Here is an 18,735-nt window from a genome sequence, read left to right on the forward strand (position 1 = left end):
TGGGGTGGTTACACAATGAAGAAGAGCACGCTGGATGCGCAGCCATCGGGACTTTCATCACCGTACATGCACGCCGTCGGTCCGGAACCATACCCCATGATACATCGCCACGCTCATGCCCGCCCTGATAAAGTCGTGTCAGCCGCGCCAAATGCCAACGTCCGGAGATACAGAATAGTATACAAACGTACCGACGTAGTAACCGGTAAAGAGGTACACGGCCGCGCATAGGACAGCCATCCTGCCGGCGGCTCTGTTCGTGCCCACACCAATCGCAATCGCACCGTTAGAAGCCCCACTGAGCGGTCCAGGAGCCGTCGCACTGCTGCCGAACGACGTAGCCACACCCCGGCCGCTGGTCGAATGCACACTGGCGCTAGTGGTGTTGGTCGGGAGGCCCGACTCTGTCGGCCAACTGCCAGTGTCCGTGCTCGGGGAATAGTCGAAGGAGGAGGTGGTCTCAGGATCCTCACGACCCGTGTCCGTGGTGTGTGTGGCTTGTGTGGTGACGGTGACGTCGTGCTTCGAGCTGTGGGTCGTGGGGAGCTCGATGGTGGACGTGGACGTGGAGGTCCGAGTGATAGTGAATTCGCTCGTCGATGGGTCTGGCGCGGGCCCATAGCAGACTGTGCCATCTTGGCAGCAGCCTCCACCTAGCAGGCAATACTCTCCCCGGGTGGGCAATAGTTACCGTCTGTACAGTGAGAGGAACGTCAGTAAGCGGAAGGTACAATGCGTGACAGGCCACTAGCGGTTCGGACGCACCAGAGCAGCACTGAGACCCATCGAGCGGGTAGCAGCCGATACATGGAGGGTCGTATCCCGGGGGACAGGCGACGTACGAACAGAACGCCCAACCCGCCCCGCAGAAACTGTCTCGGGCTACTGGCGAGCCGCGGTTAGCCAGGGTTGCGCTGTCGGCGACGTCTCGCGGTGCGCCCCGGATCTTGCGAGAGAGCAGACCCGGGTGAGGCTGTAGCAGCCCGTTGAGGGCCGCCCCCTCCACCTGAGACCACATGATAGAGAACGCAGAGATCAGGGCGAGGAGACGAAGGGATTTTGAAGCGAACTCGAACATCGCTCAGGTAGTGCGGTAGAAGGTTGGGATGGAGGCAGGGAACTTCAAGAAGCTTGGGGGACTTCGATATGGCTAGTCGCTGTATATATGGCGCGAACTTGCTACCGACTAAACTCCTTGCTGCAAATGAGGATCATGATGTTGATGACAGAGGTGCGACGACCCAGTCAAACCACATTGACTGGGAACTGGGAAGCCGTCACGACGGACCACATTCGGAGGCTCCTGTTGACGAAGTGGTTTCGGACAGCGCCACATTGAACCAACGTCGGCACCGTACTCCGCTGTCCGCGCTATTGAGTTCCCTGCCTTCTGGTCCAATTCACCCTGTCCAGCGTCAGCCACTGCCATCTGGATGTGGGAAGTGTACGTTACGTGGTCGTGACTGGACTAGCTGTATACTCTCGCTCATCCCTTCCATGATGAATGGCAACGCATGAGTGGGATACAGGAACGCTCAATGAATTGGATGGCATACTTGGCATGCAATGATCGTTGTTGCTTCCAAGTCAGCACGAGGCGGCGCATGCCAGGGTTGAACTTTAACCAATAGTATCAGAGACCGGTTCTAGTGATCTCAAGACTCGGGTTAGGTTGTTCCCTAGGTGATATCGGAAAGTACTCACCTGCAATATTGGGCTCTTGGATTATACCTCGACCGTCAATATCAATGCATAGAATGATAGAGAACAGCACTCTTGAACATGGCTGCAGTCCAGGGCTCGAACTTGCGCGCCGTCGTCAAGCCGAACTGCCGGGCAACGCGACAAAGTTTAGGTTCATACTAGTAGTAATCGACGTCTTCGACATGTCCATCTGCCAGAGATCCTGTTGATAAGGCGCCGTACGGTTACGTCCGCTGCCACCGGAGGGGCCAGAGCAGGCGACCCTGAGAGCCACCAGCGATGGGGTCGTCCATCCTCTCCCTGGTATTCGCCCTCACCGCAATATCGGACCGTATTACCTGGTAGCCTGAACCGATCCTCGAAAGAACCGTAGACGGAGACTATAGAGCAGGCATTCGTGGGCAATAGCTACTCATTGTCATCATCATCACAGTCGGAATCCCCGGTAAACTCCACGGAAGCACCGATGTTCCCAAGGACGCTCGACGAGAAGTCGATGTCTGAGACTTGCGGTGGCAGCGTCGACAGGGTTCTACTAGCTCCGCCGGCGTGCGAGCTCGCAACTCGGAGGTTCAGGATGAAACGAGACATTGTCACTGCGTTGAGACTGTGCGGCATTAGTGTCTCTGGAGACGTCCACTGAACGGAAAGGAACACTTGCACGCTCGCCTCCACACTCAAAGAGTTCAATCCCTGTAACGTTAGGTCGTCAGCGGTGTAGTACTGTACCTGGACAGCAGAAAGGGCTCACGGCCACCAATGTGACGATGCCAGCAATGTTGATGGCCAAGGTCATACTTGGGCAACAATGTCAGTGGGCAGGCGAGACTTCGAAAGCGTGAAAGACGCACAAGAAGTAAGTCGTACCTGCGAGAAATGCATGAGCGGAGTTGCTTGATACAATCAGGCCTACTCACCATCTCTCAGGAGGACAGAGACGACCGATGTATCCACATTGACGCTCCGCGCCGCCTTAACGATACCAGCCGTCCGGTACCAGGTGATCCCCAGAACCACGACGTCCAGACTAATCCTACATCCTCGGATTCCAAGAGATACTATCACGCGTGAGCTTCGTCGTAGAAAATTCCGGACCGTGATGCTTACATCTGCCAGCACACGAGTTAAGAAGACTTAGTCAGAGACAACATCGAGGTAGGCGCACCTGTACCATGAATCGGGGCTGCTCCCGAATAAACCCACAGATGCGAAGCAGCCCTCTATAATGGGGTTTCCTGTTCCAAAGGACGCCATGATCAGATCGGCCTGCGGACAAGTCCACGTGAGCACTTTGGGCTTTTCGACAGCCTACTGGGAGCACTCACAATGTTGAAAGACGTTGCTATGAAGCCGAGTGTGAATATTCCCGTCGTCCACCACCAATTGCGATTGTTGATAGCATGGATACGCAGAGATGAGAAGACTACGTGAAGTTTGCGATGGCTCAGTGACGACGTCGCTGGGATGTACCAGGCACTGTAGACATACCGACGTGGACGAGGTCAAGGATCACTATGAAAGCTATCTGTAACCTCCCAAATATCTCACAGCTGTGCGAGAAGAACTGACATCAGCGATTGTGGTTATGCGAACGGCTCTTTGAGCTCCGTTACCTCTAGGAGACGAACGTCAGGCCGGGACCAGTTGCCATTCGACTAGAGAACGGATAGCGTACCAGATCATCCCGCCACCACAGGAAGGTCGATAGGAGATATATGATTCCAAAGGCAAGTAGCCCGTATCGGTTGATGATGAACAGGACCATCGGAACAGATATCTTGCGCTGCCATATGACCCGATATTCTTGCATGACGGTGAGGAGGTGCTCGTATACGATCAGCGCTGCGCTCGGATACACATCAGGGGGACAATGCGGTCAATTGGTCATCACACACCGACAGAGCCCACCGCCAGGTAGTTCACCTGAGGCACCCTGCGCGATTATCCTGAGTCAGTGAAGGCAAGCAGGCCGACGGATGGACGCACCAAGCCCCAGCATAGATCTGTAAGATATCCGTTGGGGTGAAGCCATCCAAGTCGTCGGAGGACATCTTGCCCAGGAGGCTGCGAGAAAGTCAACCTGGCGATCCACTTTCCACGACCACATTTTCTTTGGTTCCCAAAAGCCGCCGTATGAAATGATCTTATGAAACACCGAAAAGCTGTGCAGTCATCTGCAGACTTACCAACGCGTAAAAGGAAGATCACAAGAGATTTGCAAACCTGTCAATCGCACAAATCTGGACACCGGCCGTTCGAACACGCTCGTACGTCCTGCAAGACAAATCAAAGAACTGACGTGCCGATACCTTCAAAACAAATATCATCCCACAACAACAATCGCGTGCTTCCCGCCCGCCACCTGCACGTTCTCTCCCTTTGCCACCTTTCGTACGTCACCATCAATTGTGACCTTCCCAGCGACCGGGAGCTTCACCACGCCGGACGTGCCCTCAGGAACGTCGATCGTCATTGAGAACATGCTCTTTTGAGTCGTCCACTTCACGCCAAACCAACCGAGTGGCGTCGTGAAGCCGCCCTCGGCGGATGGAAGCCCGGAGAGATGGGGCGCGACCTGCCAGGTACGCCCCTGCGGCGATGTCACGGTGAGCCCGAGGACATAGTACGTGAGCGCAGAGGTAGGCCCAGAGCTCCAGCCGTGCGCGTGGCTCGTGTACGCAGGGTCGTAGTTGTAGCCGCGGTAGCTGCGGTACCTGTGCGTGAGCGTGCTACGGTCAGCACGCTGATCCTTATCCTTCGAAGGTACACGACCGGTGACGTACGAAAGCGAGCCGTTCGCGGTGAAGCCCTCCAGCAGCGTTGACTGCACGCTGACGTTGGTGTAGAGCATGTAGCCCCATTCGCGCCTGAGGAGGTCCATGGCACGCTCGTCGTTGCCGGACTCGAAGTGCGCCTGGAGCTCCAGCCCGCTGATAAACGGCGAAATGGTGTCTGGCAACTCGGGTGCGACTGGGCCGAGATTGTTCCAGTTTTTCATCAATCCCTCACTGACGGACGCAGCTTGCTCCGGAGAAGTGGTAAGGTTGTACAAGACCGCCATGGAGTTGGCATCCTGCGGACAGAGAGTGGTCGTGTCGTTGTCTCTGTACATCCCGGCGCTCGAGAGCCAGAAGACGTCGTTATACTTGGCCTTGAGCGCTGTTGCGTTGACAGACCACGCAGAGGCTAGCGTGCTGTCGTTGACGTGCGAGGCAAGGTCTGCTGCTGTGACAAGGACCTAGTAGCGACCCATCAGTACGAGTGGACGCGTGATTAGAATTCAAACCCACTCTGTATAAGAGCGCATTGCCCTCCGCGTTGATACCTCCTCCACCTAGTCGTGCCCAGTCTCGGAGCCCAGTAACATTCATCAAACCCGAAGGTCCGACTTTGCCCTCGAGGAAGCCTACTGCCTTGGTGTAATTCGCCCACACCGTCTGCAGCCACTCGGAGTCGCCCGAATAGAAGTAGTAGTTGTGAGTGCCAATTAGCGTCCAAGCGTGGTAGGTGTCGCTGTCTAGTTGGCTGAGAGGAGGTCCGGATTCCGGCAATGCACCAGTGCGGGGGTTGATTGCTGCGAACATGGTCGAGAGTGCATTGCGGGTAGGGATCAGATCGTTCGTAGAGACGAACTGAGTGGGGACGGCGATGCCCATGTCCCCTGGCCAGACAGCCCTGCAACACAGTCAGCCACTATCATGTGTGAACTTGTGGCTCGATGCGCACCTGTCTCGCTTTGCTCCGTCTACGATAATAGGCCCGGCGACACCTAGAGTGGCGTTGTTCGCCCAACCTGCGATGCTATCGGTGAACTCGCTGGTGCGGATATTGCGCATATACCCACCTGGAGACCGTACCATAGGTATCTGCCTACCAGTATGGACGGGTACGGTGTTGGTCTGCACCGTATATGCACCGGCATACCACAACTAGAGGCAAGTTCAGCGGAACAATAACGTGGCTTCCGCGTCGTACATACCTTGGTCAGGAAATTTTTGTCGTGGAAGGCTGGGTCTGATGCGTAGAAGTAGCCACTATAATCGCGCAGGTCCGAAATATGAGGAGCAAACGAGATGGCGCAGGAGACGTTGGAGATGGTGACAGGATCATCCGATGTCGAGACAATGGTGAGGTAGCGGTAGCCACCTCGAAGCCTCTCAGCAGGCTGAGTCCATAATCCAGAGGACAGAGGAGCGAGAACATGCTCGACGCCGTCATAAGACTGGTTGGCGGATGGGTACGTCGAGTCGTCAGACGTCACAGGGCTTATGAACATGGGGGATTCGGTGAAGGACAGTGCGACGGAGGACGAGTCCGTGACTTCCCCGAAGTTCAAGGATACGAGTCCCCCGACCTGGAGCGACCCTGAGTCTCGGGGCTGATGAATGTTTCCAGGAGTACGTACCTCTATACCGAAGTCCAACGCTACCCAGGAACCGCTCCCAACTATGGTGGCGCTTCCCTTCGACACCAGGCCGTGTGCATTATGGACGGTGCCAGTACTCTGCCTAATAGCGGTCGGAGACACGGTCCTGCTCTTTGGAGCGTAGTTAAACGCGTCCCAGGGACCAGCGGGAGCAGACGCGTCCACGACGCTGAGTAGAGCAAGACTGATGAGTAACCAGAGAGCCATGTCTTGGAGAAGTCCTCCCGCGCGTCCGCTGGCTTATATACCGTCACCACGAGGGTTTCGAGAGCGAAAGCCGTTTCGAAGTTCGTCCTTGCAGGTGGCATCACGAGGGGACACGGCGGGCCGTGGACAGGCATGACCACGTCTGCTGGACAAGTATGATGTAGCGAGCTAGTCGAGTCTTCGGAAAGAGTGCCGTCCTCGCCGCTCGGTGCGCATCCTCGGAGACGTCTTGTCGCGGACCAAAGACGTTTCCTTGAATGACCTGGGGGCCGGTTGGTCCACGCAGCGTCGCGGTCATATGCCCTTCAACGACTGCTAAGCCTACCGCATCGGTATCAGCGAAATGTGCGATGGCGGAGAGCCGTGTCCAGCGGGATAGAGTGCATAGTACACAGAGCGGACACGATGTTTTGGAATGTGACCTAGGTGATGGTGGTGGTCGCAGACGAAGACGCGCGCGTCGTTCCCCACGTTCGTGACGCCGTCGTTCTCAGCACTGGACACGTCTGTCGCGACTGCGCATAAAACTACTTGGCTTGACACGACCGCATACATGCACCGCGCGACGTAAAACTGGGCTTTACATTGATGGCGATATCTGGGTCTGTCTGGAGGTTATTGCTCGTTGGCCTCGTCTTTCACTTGGTCTACATTGGGACGGTCTTCGACTGTTACTTCACGAGTCCGGTCGTCCATGGCATGCAACAGCACGCATTGGAGAAGGGAGAGGCGAAGAGGCTCGTGCTCATAGTCGGTATGTTGCCGATATCCCTTGGAGTCAGGATTCCGCTGACGAACACCCTAGGCGATGGCCTGCGCGCGGACCTCCTGCTCGCGAAGAATGGATTCCCTATGATACCAGATGCGCCGGAGGTGGTTGCGCCTCATTTGCGCTCTATCATTGAGACCCGAGGCGCGTTTGGGATCTCACATACGCGTGTGCCTACGGAGAGCAGACCGGGACACGTCGCGCTCATCGGTACGTGGTCGCGTGGAGCATCTTACAGGCCGATTCACGCCGCGACTAGGTGGGATGTATGAGGATGTATCTGCCGTGACGAAGGTGTGTTCGGAATTGCGGACAGCCATTCTGCGTACGTTGACACCGCGCGACAGGGTTGGAAGACGAATCCCGTAAGTCGCTATCCCCGCGACCCTTGACCGCGCTAGAACGTCCCTTCAGGTAGACTTCGACTCCGTTTTCAACCAGTCAAGCGCAACATTCTCCTTCGGATCTCCAGACATCCTACCCATGTTTGCCCGAGGCGCGACCCCAGGGAAGGTCGAGATGTGGTGTTATGACGAGCATGAGGAGGACTTCACCAAAGGTACGTCGCCGGAGGAATGAGCGGAGTTTCAGGGAGTTTAATAGTGTGTGCAGATGCGACTGCCCTAGATGTCTGGGTGCTCGAACAACTTCGGACGCTATTGCACAACGCTACGTCAGATGCCGCGCTGGACGCACGTCTGCGCGGCGAGAAGACTGTCTTTTTCCTGCATTTACTCGGCTTAGACACCACAGGGCATTCATATAGACCACATTCTAAGGTACGCATCTCAGATATACGCCATCAAACGTATGCACTCAGCTTCATCCGCAGGAATACATGATGAACATACAAGTCGTAGACGAAATCGTAAAGCAAACCGAAGCCCTCTTCAGCGAGTTCTACAGAGACGACGAGACCGCGTTTGTCTTCACGGCTGACCATGGCATGTCGAAGATTGGGAACCACGGAGACGGCGGTGAGGTCCGCCTTCTTCTCATCCCAAGCGCCTTCCTCAGCTCATACACTTCTATGACCGTTCACAGATCCAGACAATACGCGCACACCGTTGATTGCATGGGGTAAGGGCGTCCGTGGACCCCTCCCAGACAGCTCTCATTCCTCGCATGACGCGTACTCGGCGCCGTTTGGCCTGTCCCACTTGCTGCGCCGTGACGTCGAACAGGCGGACGTGGCTGCGCTCATGTCTGCGCTCATTGGGGTCAACTGGCCTATCAACTCTGTCGGGGTCCTCCCTGATATTGACCCGACAAAGCCGGGGTACCTGCAAGCAAAGGATGGCGAGAAGACGCAGGCGGAAGCTGCACTTGTCAATGCGAAGGTTGGCCCTCAGATATTTGGCGCATGCATCGTTGGCTAATCGTCGGCTAGGTCATCCTTGAGCACTACCGGGTCAAACATGGTGCGTTTATTGATGCTTCTTATTCCCAGCGTCGCTAAATTGTCATGTATAGTCGAGAAGAAGACACACTCGCTCGTGTATCGGCCATACTCGTACTTTGCGCACGTCGAAGGGGCCGAAGAGCTCCCCGGAGAGAGCCAGATTGCTCTAATCGACGATATGATACAGAACAGGAACTATTACCAGGCCCGTCTACAAGCCAAGGAGTTCATCGCGCATACGCTCGAAGGCCTCCGCTACCTACAAACGTGGGTATTCTACTTTATGGTTCCGTACACGAGGGCTGACCCCATTATTAGCTACGACCGAACAATGATCCGGGGCATCGTCATCGCCGCATACCTCGGCTGGATCGCATTCGGTGCCGTGTCGATCCTCCTTCCATCCGACGACCCTCTCAGCGGGAGCCAGGCCCCGCTCCATATCGCAGTAGCGTCTGTGCTGGTGGGGTTCTGGGTCCTCTTCGCGAGGCAGCACTCCCCTTCGACGTTCTACGTATACATCGTCTTTCCGTGCTACTTCTGGGATCAAGTGCTCGTGCGCGCTAGCAAGCCGCTTCTGCGATATGTGCGGCAGGGACAGCCGAGGTCCATCGTTCAACTTCTGCTACGAGGATTGCTCGTGGTTGGGGCGCTACAGAGCATGGTCGTGAGTACCTCTCGTACGGTTCGCGCAGTTTCATACAGCTGTTATCTCTACGCAGGCTGGGTACACGCACCGCTCCATCTGGAGCGCATGGTTTGTCGTCATCGGCGTGTTGTGGCCCTTGGTGGCTTGGCCAACCCAGGCTCGAAACGAGAACTGGCGGTTATTGCTCGCTTGGACTTCGTCCTGTCTTGGCACTGCAGTGTTCCCGTTCCTCAGCGTACATCAGGAAGAGAATCTGATCGGCATGTGAGTTCACCCACCCATATACTGTCCAAGCTCGTGAGCTCATGAGGATAACAGCACTTCCGGAGCTGTGGCCATGTATGCTATCGGTGTTTTTGGGATTCGACGATTCACATTCGCCAACGCGCAAGACGGAGGGTTGTTCAAGACTGTTGTGTTCGTTCTCGTGAGACCTCTACTTATTAGCATCTGTTGGTTGATCTGATAGTTTATTGTCAGCTTAACAACCTCGGCTGGAGCGTTATCCTCGTGAACATCATCGTCCACGACCTCCGCGACAAGAAGGGTGTCTCCCCAATCCTCCGCTTCATCGGCTGGGGCCTCTTCTGTACGTGTCCATACCTCTCGTCCTCTGCCTGCCCTCCATAGCTCATTACACTTATCGTATGGCAGTGAGCACGGCGGTCCTGCCATTCATTCTCCGTGTCGGCCGAGACAGTCCTCACGCGCGCCTGCTGAGCTTCTTCCTCGGCTTTGGCGCGTGCTTCGTCTGGCTCGCGATAGCTGTCGAGGGTTTGTTCTATGTCATGTACTCGCTCACACTCTGTCTGTGGGTCGAGGTGGAATCTGTCCTGCGTGCTCATGCGCAGCAGGACTCTGAGCAACGAAATAAGCCTGAAGGGAAGAAGGACGCGAGCACCTACCGTCCAAAGGCAGACGATCTGAGGATCGCGGTGTTTTTCCTCTTCTTTGTGCAAGTGGCCTTCTTTGGGACCGGAAAGTGAGTGTCAATGTCCTGTTCTCCCATGTGCACATTCTAACTCACGAACCACAGCGTCGCCTCGATCTCGTGAGTCCTCTCTGGAGCGACTGCGTCTGTGAAGATGGCACTTATTCCTTCCACAGCTCGTTCTACCTCGAACCTGTGTACCGACTCGTCCCAGTCTTCAACCCCTTCCTGATGGCTGCACTCTTGGTGAGACTTCTGTACACTTTGGAACTCGTGCGAGAGTATTGAAGAGTCTCAACGCAGATCTTCAAGATCGTCTCACCATACATCACCCTCGCCATCACATTCTCGATCCTCAACGCGCGCCTCGACCTCCCGCCCTTCAGCCTGTTCCTCGTCGCGCTCACCCTCACAGATGGTACGTCACCTTCAATGACCTATCGCATGTTGAATCGTATCGACTCTGACATACTTTCCGCCAGTGATGACGATCACATTCTTCCTCAACGTCACCGACACGGGCTCGTGGCTCGAGATCGGGCAGACGATCAGCTTCTTCTGCATCAGCTCGCTGCTGCTCGTCTGGTCTGCGGGCATCTGTGCTGTCGGGGAGGTTTTAATGGCCGGCCAGCCTCTGGGACATGCTGTCAAGCGGTCGAAGAAGGACTGAATAGGCGGCGAGATGTACGCTCCTCGAGCAATGTCACCGGCAGTGTCAGGTGTCCGACTCGGATGGCAGCGTTGGAGATCTCCCACTCGCACACTGCAAGCAGTGCGTCTCTGCACATGCATGCCAACTGTGCCCGCTGTCATCCTGCAGTACCGCTACGTTACCTGTGCCATAAACTTGGACTTCCTCACCCACGATGTGGAGACCGTGCATGCCTCATGCCTCATGGTGGTTAGTGCTGTGTAACAAGGTTCACGCCCCTTCTCTCCAATATATTGCATGCAGGCATCTTCGGTTTCCTTCTACTCCTCCACCTCCATGGCAGACGTGCGCATCCCACCTGAGCTCTGTAAGCTGATCATCGACTCTATACGAGCACCCCAGCCGTGGTACAAACGACTGGTTGGACCCGAGCAAGATGTGCACGGCGAGATGCTCCTGCACTTCCGAGCATGCGCCGCTGTCTGTACTGAGTGGCTGCCCAGGGCGCGCCGTCATCTTTACCACAGAATCGTCTTCAAACGGCCATCGCAAGTGGAGCTCTTAATCCGTTCTCTGACGGACAACCCCTCCCTCGCAGAGTTAGTTCGTGAACTCGTACTCTCATCGAGAGAGTACATCCCGTTCGTTCACCCTACGCTCATCAATAGGCTTCATCATCTACACACCCTCGTGTGCGACCTTTCGACTCTTGGAACTACCAAGGGCGATTGGTCCTATCCTCCCCGCTATCACTTGCTCATCACCCGATTCCCCCTCACGGAACTGGCCATACGGTACTCCCTCTCCAGCAAAGCGTGGATCGAGATGTTCCGTCTCATATGGTCCTTGCGCAGCCTCGAGAGCCTGTATCTGGAGCTGTACCATGCCCCCGAGCTCACCGATGCAGAGCTGCGATGTCTTACCGCTATATGCCGTCCCTGGGCATGCGCCCGGCTTAAGACGCTCGTGATAGAGGTAAGAACCCACCCTAGGCCTTTTAGAGATCTATGGACCGCGGCATAACTGATGTGTTGAACAACTTCGATGGCAGGGCCACACGATGCGCCGGTGTACCAGTTGCCTCCCCGTGGGTGCCTTTGGCGCGTCAGTAGAACGGTTCTCGCTGTCGTGGCGAGACGGTCCTGTACCAGGTGAGTTCAAAAATCGCCAGCTCAACGCGGCATGCTGAGAAAGGCCGCATTAGCGGCCGTGTTGGCTCAGGTCGCATTGTGGGCGGAGCTGCACGAACTCCACGTGTACGAACGCTACTATCATTCAGCGCGCAAGAAAGACCAGGTCCGAGTCGCAGTAGCCTGCCCAAACACTCTCGCAGTCCTCTCCCAAATCCCCTCGCCGTGCATGCTCCGAAAGATCACCATCTCCGTCTCCGTCGCACCGGGACGTCTTGCGTATCGAGGACGCTTTTTATACGGCTTGTCGGGCTGGTCGAACGAGCCTATGGACAAACTCCTCGTCACATTCACCAAACTGCAAACGCTTCACTTCGAGATGTCTGAGAGCGACGGACGCAATGGCAGGTACGATGCTGCTTGGTGGCATCGCATGCTCGCCAAGTACTGTCTTCAGCAGCTGGCGCGCGTGTCCCTTTCCGTGCGGGTGCACGAGGATCGTGAGTCACTAGTCGGATCTTGGCCTTCATGACAATGTGTAGTCTGACAGGACTACCCTCTCCTCTCCACAGCACGCGCGTCGGAGTCGTGGCTCAATTTCGAAGGAATGGACGACCCCAGGTCGCCACCTTCCTTGATCTTCTGAGGGGAACTGCTCAGCAACGACGACTTGCGCGATGGCGCACGGTGTCCCCTGTCCTCTAGGGAGACGAGAACCAGCAGTGCGATCCGAATAAGGACGTCGAGGACAGAGACAACATAGATAGTGTCCGGTAACTTGCGCATCTACATTAATCTACAACAGACTTTAGTAGCGTGGATCTAACCTGATCAGAGTGACAGTGACACGGCGCTCGAACCCCGAAAGCGTCCCATGTGCGAGCGCAAATATGTACCGTCCGATGCGAGAGAGCATCGCCCGCGTCCGGGACCCCGCGGACAGAGCTCAAATGCCCAGATGCTTAGATGTACGGTGGGCCAAGGGCTGGGACGAACACGTCAGTAAAATCATAGTGCATGCTGGAGGGTACAGGGCGCACCTTGACGGAAGACGCCAAGTGTGAACTCGACGACGAGCAGGAGGACACCGCCTCCGGGCGCGAGCCGGAGCACCTTCGGGACGAAGCCCTTGTACAGCGCCGCGGGGCCCTCTTCCCGGAAGATCGTGACCAGCCTGTATGCCGCGGATAGGTGTGCCCCAGAAAGGCGATGAAGGATATATGGTCATGAGTACTGATCCAGAGGGTTCACCGTTTGAGCACTCACGCAGGGTATGTCCAGTTGTACTTGGGAACGACGCCGGGGACCTTGCTCGCACCCTGTATGCGCGACTTCACGACGTCAAACCTGATAGGTCATGGCCAACTAAGTCATAGCTATGTATGCGGTAGCAAGAGACATACGGCGTGTTGATGGCAGTACCAACAAGGCCACCAATCGTACCCGCGACCAGATCGTTCATTAAGCGCGCCTTGTTGCTCTGTTCGAAACCCGATGACGTCAGAGCCTTGCGCGCGAACAGAGCAAGAGACGAAACTGACCTCGGGCTTGGGGAGGAGTGCCCGAACCTGGAAGATACAGCCGAAGTAGCCTCCGTTCCACCAGAAATGTCTGCAGACCAACGGCGTTGAGCAAATGCCGACAAGTGCCGATAGACAACATACCTCCACATGGTCGCCTCCATACCCGCGTACAGACCTAGGTACGTCATTGAGACGCATACACCCAGGTAGCCAAAGTGAAGACATACCAAGCAGACCATCAGCCTTCACGACCTTTCTTACAACATCCATGGGACCCGCAAAAGTGCTAGACTTGTCTTGCAGCCTGAAGCGGGTTCAGCGGTGGGATGACCACCAATAGGAAGTACGCACTTGATCTTGACGAGCTCGAATGGTACGACAACGAAACTCTCGGTCGCACCAGCAGCGCAACCGGTCGCAATGGCAAGCGGCTGGGTCATTTTCTTCTCCCCGGTAAGCGCGAGGAACTGCTTGCCCCAGAAGTCATTGGCGGCGCTACGGGCACGGATCAATCGCATACATCCTTCGCCTCCGCATGCCAAGGGGGACGTACAACTTGGTCGCACGCTTCGGTGCCTCCATCAAGAGCGGGGGGACAAGACCTCGGTAGAGTCGGCCGAATCTGCCAAGTGCGGGGATGTGAGGACGAAGGGGAGACCGAGCGGCGTTAGAGGCGGACGCACCCTTCCTCCTTGATGATAGTCTGGAAGCTCCCTAGCACGCCCATCTTGCTCCTCCCCGTCTCGAGCTGCATACGCGTCTTGACCTGGTGCGCTCAGAACCCTATGCGCGTGAACAGATGTTCGGCCGACGTGTGAAGCACGAAACTCACGACATCTACGCGTTTTCGGGTCAGACGTGTACGTACACGCCTGAGAACGTTGCAACTCACCGAGAGGATAGAACGTCAAGATCTCAGAGATGCCAGCGATGGCTCCAGCCGCGAAGTTCGCGACGAACGGAAGGGCTGGACAGTCGAATGAGGTTGAGCATCCCAGGGGTCGGGTGTCCGAGCGCGAGGTCAGTGCACGGCGCATATAGTCAGGTCTGCAGGACTCACGCTTTCTCTGGGCTGCGTCGGACATGGCGGTAGGGAAGAAGAGGGAGAGCGGACGCGGTGACTCGTGCGCGGTCGTGTGCGGGGCAAATAGAGCCGCCAGAATATGATTTCGTGCTCATGACGCTGGGCCGCGGCCCTCGGGACGACCTCCGGGGCGCCCGCACTGTCACGCTGAGGTCACAGAGTTGGCGTCACTGTCACGGGGACTCGCACGCGGCGCGCGGCAGGCGACTTGTCCTGCGACTCAGGCCTGCGTCCGCGATGGTCTACATCTCCTCCTGGCAGGAGTACCAGGAGGCGGCAGAGGCTCTCTATGAAAAGTCTCCCAACACAGTGAGTACACTCATCTCTCTGTGCGCGCAGTTGCTGACCAGATCGCGCATATCAGACACGATACTGCGTCAAGTGGAGGCAGTCGGCAGATGGGGCGGGGAAACTCGTCCTCAAAATCACGGACGACACCACAGTGCGTGCCAATACTTCTCATACAGTGCTCTTATGCTCACGTTCTCTGGGGTGATCAGTGTCTGAAGTTCAAAACGCATTCCTCCGTCTTCCTGAATCGATTCGATGCCTTGAACCTCTCCCTCATGCAGAAGATGCAGAACAGACGACCGACGCAGGCGTCGACCGCACCTCCCACTCCCCAAGCTCCCGCAGATGTTGCACGGCAGTCGCCAGCACCCGGCGCTGCGCCAACACCATCAGGTCCGTCCGGAGGGGGCGTCAAGAAGAAGAAGCCCAAGAAGAAAAAGTAGACGGGCTGGTGGGCGGGGTCTGGGGTTCGCTCAGGTCAGGACTATCTGCATCTACCGGCTCGAAACTGTTGTACAATTCCCCGAGACGAGCCATGCCATCTACATATCCATCTGGCTTCAGCACCGATCCACGCATGCGATGCATCAGTTGCTCCTTCTTTGCACCCGTCACCTTGTGCATACGGAAGATCCCTCCCTCGGTCTCTGGCATGCTGCCCTACGAGAGGTTGCGCACGAGTTCACGCCGAGGTGTAACGATGAGTATAGTTCGGTATGCGTCTTTTGCTAGGAACCATGGCCACGATCGATCCACCTCCCGTGCTTGAATCGATACCAGCTCGGTGCGTTCTGCCAACTTGTACACTGTTTCCCACGTTGATCGATGTTATACTAGAACTAGACATACACTACGTGCGTAGCGACACTTTGTCGACTTTCACCTATCCGACCAGATCTTTGTCAACAGCGCGGCCCGGCTTCTCGTTCGAATGACTATACAGGCGCGCAGAATCGTGCAGGGGCTGGTCGGTCCATCAGACGCACCGTCCACTTTGACGTTCCGGGGTACGTCGTGCAGGCCGTCATAGGCATCGGCACGATCGCAGCATGCGGATAGACAAAGTGAGTCGCATACTTCTGAACCCGCAGCACACGCATGAGCACGAGGGACCCCATCTGTCCCATGCCGCTGCGACCGTCGGAGGCATCACACAGTCAGCTGGCACCCCATGGCGTTGAGAACCATATACCTTTTCCCAAAAGCTCTCCTACATATTATCCTTGGGCTTCTTCTTGTTGCGGGTTATTCCCAATCATCCCTGTCCAAGTGCAGGAAATGAGTACGTATCATAAAATGAAGGAGATCTAATCTGTACATACCTATCAGGCCAGTAGACTCTCACGGCGATACGAACGATGTCACGGAACTCCGGGACGTACTCGTACAGTTGGCGTCGCCACCAATCTGCATCGTAGCGGCTGCCGTATGGCTCCGCTATATCGAGGCGCAGTGTCTTGAGCTCAGAGAACTCGGACAACCCCGAGGAGGCGCAAGATTCCAGGAAGGCTTCTCGGTTCGGAAACGTCTTGCGGAACCTGGATGGGGGAATGATGACAACCGGCACCGCAGGTCCCGTGGGGTCCCCTAGAGGGTGTCGCTCCCGACGGGGTCTTTTATGTTCATGATTCTCGCCAGCGCTGAACGTGAACAAGGAGTCGTGCATCGAAACACAAATATCCTGTAAGCACGCAAACGGCCGAATCTGCGCCATCAAGGTAGCTGTCGAAGCCGTCGTAAGACGTTGCTCGAACCGGTGAAGTGATCGTGAGGCGGACTCACCAGTGAACCGCAACTCTGTAACCTTGAGGGAAAGTCGCGTCACCGATTTGCCGAAGGCCCCTTCGGGAAGGAACGCCCAGCAGTCTCCCTGAAAATATAATATGAAGGCAGATCGTCCGTTCAGCATCCGTGAAAACAGTAGTAGGCGGTGATGATGCGCACCCCCAGAATCAGTGTCTTGAGTTCCGCGCATGCCCACGGTCGTTGCATGGCCTTCAGACGCTGCACATCCGAGTCCGTGAGGCCGCTGCTACTACGTCCCATATCCAGGTGCAAGGTCTGGAGGTGACGCAACGACCACACGAGTCGGAACGTCTCGAACCACAGCGTCCGGCAGTTGCTGGTAGCGTCCGCATAGAGCAGCACCAGTTCTGTGATGGGGAAATTGGCCAAGAGCATCTCGTATCGCGGAGGGTAGCTCCATCTGGCTTGACCTTCAAAGCTGAACACGAGTGTGCTGAGATGACGGAAGGACCTCACGAGTGCCTCGCGGGCAAGCGGTATGTATGTACCGGAGTTGGGGTACGACCCGCGGCTGAGCACGACAATCCCGCGAACCAGGTCGGCGAGGAGGGGATTCTCCGTGGTGGAACGGACGAAAAGATCGATCTGGGAGGTGCTTGTCAACACGACAGTGTGGTAGAGAGTTGAACGTGCGCGCTTGAGCCACGCAGTGCAGATCGATGTGTAGGACCGGAGGTGAGATACATCCGCTGGTGACGGGTCACGTCCGTCCCACCATGGTCGACTAGGCTCTACGCTAGAGTCAATGATAAGCTCGCAGAGCTCAAGGGGAAGGCGGGCGTTCTGCATAGAGGCGTAGCCGAGGATGAGGGTAGAGAAGTTGGCGGGGAGAGGTGGCAAGTGGTGGAGGTTGCCTTGGTCATTGTAATCCGATTAGACGCATTTATACCGTACTGGCCTTGACTGAACCTTGTAACACCGCGCCTGTTCAGTAGTAGTATATGTCTCAGCATGGTACCCCTCGTCATTATAATGGAAAACTGGTGCCCAACTTGACACGAGAGAATAGAGCGATTTGGTCTACGGTGGTGCCTGCCATATCCGTTCTCCCTATGTCTCACCTTATGAATACAGCACCGGCCAACCGTAACATACACATTACACCTTGCTCTTGTGGCTCACAGGACCTGGCAATGGGATCTACTCATTGTTGCTCTCCAAGAACTTGCACGCCTGACTCAAGGGAAACCGAGATATGGTATTCGGCCGCTCCAGCCGGCAAGTAGCCGCGTAGTTGGCAGCAGAGTTGCAAATTCCGAGAAACTCGGAGAGGCTGGCATTGACAGACACGCTCACGTGCTCTGCGTCTTTCTCCCGCAAGCGCTCACCCCCGCTTCGGGGAACGCGACACGAGTTCGATCCCTGCCTCCTCCTTCCCCGTCCCGACTACGGTGCCCGCCATAGACGAACACTATGCAGCTCGATTTACCTGTATACTGGAGTATGAATGTCCTTGGCGGCGGAGAGAAGGGCGCGGGACCCGAGCGCACGCATTTGAGCTGAGGCTGACACTCGCCCGCCCCATCCCCCGGAGGTATAAGAGCCCAGCCCGGTACGCTTTCTCTTCCTCACCCCCCTTTCCTTCCTACCACCATCTTTCCCTCTACCTCCCCAACATGCACCGCCCTTCCTGGCAGCATCTAAGCCGTGTCTCCGCCCTTCCTCCTCTCCGGCCTCGACTTCGACCTGGACGCTCGCCCCTTCAGCCTTCGTCAACGATCTTTGTCGCTATACACCGTCGCTCAACATGGCCTCCCATAAGTTACGCCCTCGCTGTTGACCCATTCTTACCCACCATTGCGTATAGGAGAGCTCAAGCAAGGTCAACGAGTAGAGAATGGCGGGCGCGCGGGTGGGCGGAGGTGGCTGACATCGGTGAGTCGGTGAGTCGTTCGTTGCTATTCCCTTCTCGTTCAGTCACTGCCTAGGCAGCAACGGAAGCATCTTCTCAACCTTCGGCGTGTCGGTATGTCATCCGTCGCTTCTCGAATCCGATGGCTTGATGCTCACGTTTAGTCCCAGGATCGAAGGAGAAGGTAAGTCGTTTCGTTGAATCTCGGAGTGGACAGTGGCTGACTTCTGTTAACGTGTAGTGTAGTGAAAGGTACGTCGTTTGTGTTCTGTTTTGCAGGTTATGTTGGGAGTGGGAACCGAGGAGCAG

The 18,735-nt window shown here is 56.3% G+C and overlaps 8 protein-coding genes across 8 annotated transcripts; 3 read left to right on the plus strand and 5 right to left on the minus strand.

The window, feature by feature from the left end:
• Positions 1-113: 113 nt before the first annotated feature.
• L226DRAFT_569101 (uncharacterized protein) lies at positions 114-1,018 on the minus strand (the record flags this gene model as incomplete). The annotated part of the gene is made up of 4 exons (XM_067684253.1): positions 114-124; positions 192-605; positions 668-694; positions 766-1,018. The coding sequence occupies 4 exons, from the start codon at positions 1,016-1,018 to the stop codon at positions 114-116; spliced, it is 705 nt and encodes a 234-aa protein (XP_067537430.1).
• A 1,094-nt stretch (positions 1,019-2,112) lies between these two features.
• Positions 2,113-3,755, minus strand: L226DRAFT_569102 (uncharacterized protein; the record flags this gene model as incomplete). The annotated part of the gene is made up of 10 exons (XM_067684254.1): positions 2,113-2,397; positions 2,456-2,501; positions 2,556-2,571; positions 2,622-2,737; positions 2,870-2,970; positions 3,030-3,127; positions 3,193-3,254; positions 3,333-3,546; positions 3,600-3,637; positions 3,691-3,755. The coding sequence occupies 10 exons, from the start codon at positions 3,753-3,755 to the stop codon at positions 2,113-2,115; spliced, it is 1,041 nt and encodes a 346-aa protein (XP_067537431.1).
• Positions 3,756-3,932: 177 nt separating this feature from the next.
• Positions 3,933-6,780, minus strand: L226DRAFT_504760 (Six-hairpin glycosidase). The gene is made up of 7 exons (XM_067678001.1): positions 6,110-6,780; positions 5,684-6,058; positions 5,549-5,633; positions 5,431-5,497; positions 4,995-5,379; positions 4,488-4,942; positions 3,933-4,418 (listed from the first exon to the last, which is right to left on the minus strand). The coding sequence occupies exons 1-7, from the start codon at positions 6,335-6,337 to the stop codon at positions 4,028-4,030; spliced, it is 1,986 nt and encodes a 661-aa protein (XP_067537432.1). The 5' UTR covers positions 6,338-6,780; the 3' UTR covers positions 3,933-4,027.
• Positions 6,781-6,925: 145 nt separating this feature from the next.
• Positions 6,926-10,758, plus strand: L226DRAFT_459655 (alkaline phosphatase-like protein; the record flags this gene model as incomplete). Its single annotated transcript, XM_067675533.1, has 18 exons — positions 6,926-7,091; positions 7,143-7,316; positions 7,366-7,400; positions 7,454-7,471; positions 7,521-7,665; positions 7,719-7,885; positions 7,939-8,083; positions 8,151-8,446; positions 8,497-8,527; positions 8,580-8,775; positions 8,827-9,175; positions 9,231-9,421; positions 9,476-9,584; positions 9,638-9,746; positions 9,812-10,139; positions 10,265-10,334; positions 10,392-10,506; positions 10,571-10,758. The coding sequence occupies 18 exons, from the start codon at positions 6,926-6,928 to the stop codon at positions 10,756-10,758; spliced, it is 2,832 nt and encodes a 943-aa protein (XP_067537433.1).
• L226DRAFT_352909 (uncharacterized protein) lies at positions 10,740-12,666 on the plus strand. The gene is made up of 4 exons (XM_067674157.1): positions 10,740-11,715; positions 11,792-11,891; positions 11,945-12,370; positions 12,443-12,666. Exons 1-4 carry the CDS (start codon positions 11,038-11,040, stop codon positions 12,514-12,516), a joined length of 1,278 nt encoding a protein of 425 aa, XP_067537434.1. The 5' UTR covers positions 10,740-11,037; the 3' UTR covers positions 12,517-12,666.
• L226DRAFT_559092 (mitochondrial carrier) lies at positions 12,546-14,524 on the minus strand. Its single transcript, XM_067683276.1, has 13 exons — positions 14,454-14,524; positions 14,286-14,360; positions 14,226-14,230; positions 14,077-14,159; positions 13,947-14,015; positions 13,745-13,888; positions 13,621-13,697; positions 13,535-13,568; positions 13,412-13,481; positions 13,274-13,350; positions 13,137-13,217; positions 12,911-13,044; positions 12,546-12,855 (listed from the first exon to the last, which is right to left on the minus strand). The coding sequence occupies exons 1-13, from the start codon at positions 14,476-14,478 to the stop codon at positions 12,833-12,835; spliced, it is 897 nt and encodes a 298-aa protein (XP_067537435.1). The 5' UTR covers positions 14,479-14,524; the 3' UTR covers positions 12,546-12,832.
• Positions 14,525-14,714: 190 nt separating this feature from the next.
• L226DRAFT_569107 (signal recognition particle, SRP9/SRP14 subunit) lies at positions 14,715-15,211 on the plus strand (the record flags this gene model as incomplete). The annotated part of the gene is made up of 3 exons (XM_067684255.1): positions 14,715-14,786; positions 14,842-14,919; positions 14,978-15,211. 3 exons carry the CDS (start codon positions 14,715-14,717, stop codon positions 15,209-15,211), a joined length of 384 nt encoding a protein of 127 aa, XP_067537436.1.
• Positions 15,212-16,013: 802 nt separating this feature from the next.
• L226DRAFT_569108 (uncharacterized protein) lies at positions 16,014-17,363 on the minus strand (the record flags this gene model as incomplete). Its single annotated transcript, XM_067684256.1, has 4 exons — positions 16,014-16,029; positions 16,091-16,490; positions 16,551-16,638; positions 16,713-17,363. 4 exons carry the CDS (start codon positions 17,361-17,363, stop codon positions 16,014-16,016), a joined length of 1,155 nt encoding a protein of 384 aa, XP_067537437.1.
• Between the last annotated feature and the right edge of the window lie 1,372 nt (positions 17,364-18,735).

The sequence above is a fragment of the Lentinus tigrinus genome (genome assembly GCF_003813185.1).
Source record: "Lentinus tigrinus ALCF2SS1-7 unplaced genomic scaffold L226scaffold_7, whole genome shotgun sequence".
Taxonomy (NCBI): domain Eukaryota; kingdom Fungi; phylum Basidiomycota; class Agaricomycetes; order Polyporales; family Polyporaceae; genus Lentinus; species Lentinus tigrinus.

Coding starts and splice junctions, on each gene's coding strand:
- L226DRAFT_504760 (XM_067678001.1), bottom strand. CDS start 6,337: ATGGCTCTCTGGTTACTCATCAGTCTTGCTCTACTCAGCGTCGTGGAC. Junction 5,634..5,683: donor ACAAAAATTTCCTGACCAAG/GTATGTACGACG, acceptor ACTTGCCTCTAG/TTGTGGTATGCCGGTGCATA. Junction 5,498..5,548: donor ACCTATGGTACGGTCTCCAG/GTGGGTATATGC, acceptor ATAGCATCGCAG/GTTGGGCGAACAACGCCACT.
- L226DRAFT_352909 (XM_067674157.1), top strand. CDS start 11,038: ATGCAGGCATCTTCGGTTTCCTTCTACTCCTCCACCTCCATGGCAGAC. Junction 11,892..11,944: donor GCGAGACGGTCCTGTACCAG/GTGAGTTCAAAA, acceptor AGGCCGCATTAG/CGGCCGTGTTGGCTCAGGTC. Junction 12,371..12,442: donor CGTGCGGGTGCACGAGGATC/GTGAGTCACTAG, acceptor TCCTCTCCACAG/CACGCGCGTCGGAGTCGTGG.
- L226DRAFT_559092 (XM_067683276.1), bottom strand. CDS start 14,478: ATGTCCGACGCAGCCCAGAGAAAGC. Junction 13,889..13,946: donor CCGAAGCGTGCGACCAAGTT/GTACGTCCCCCT, acceptor CCGTGCCCGTAG/CGCCGCCAATGACTTCTGGG. Junction 13,698..13,744: donor TTCGAGCTCGTCAAGATCAA/GTGCGTACTTCC, acceptor AACCCGCTTCAG/GCTGCAAGACAAGTCTAGCA.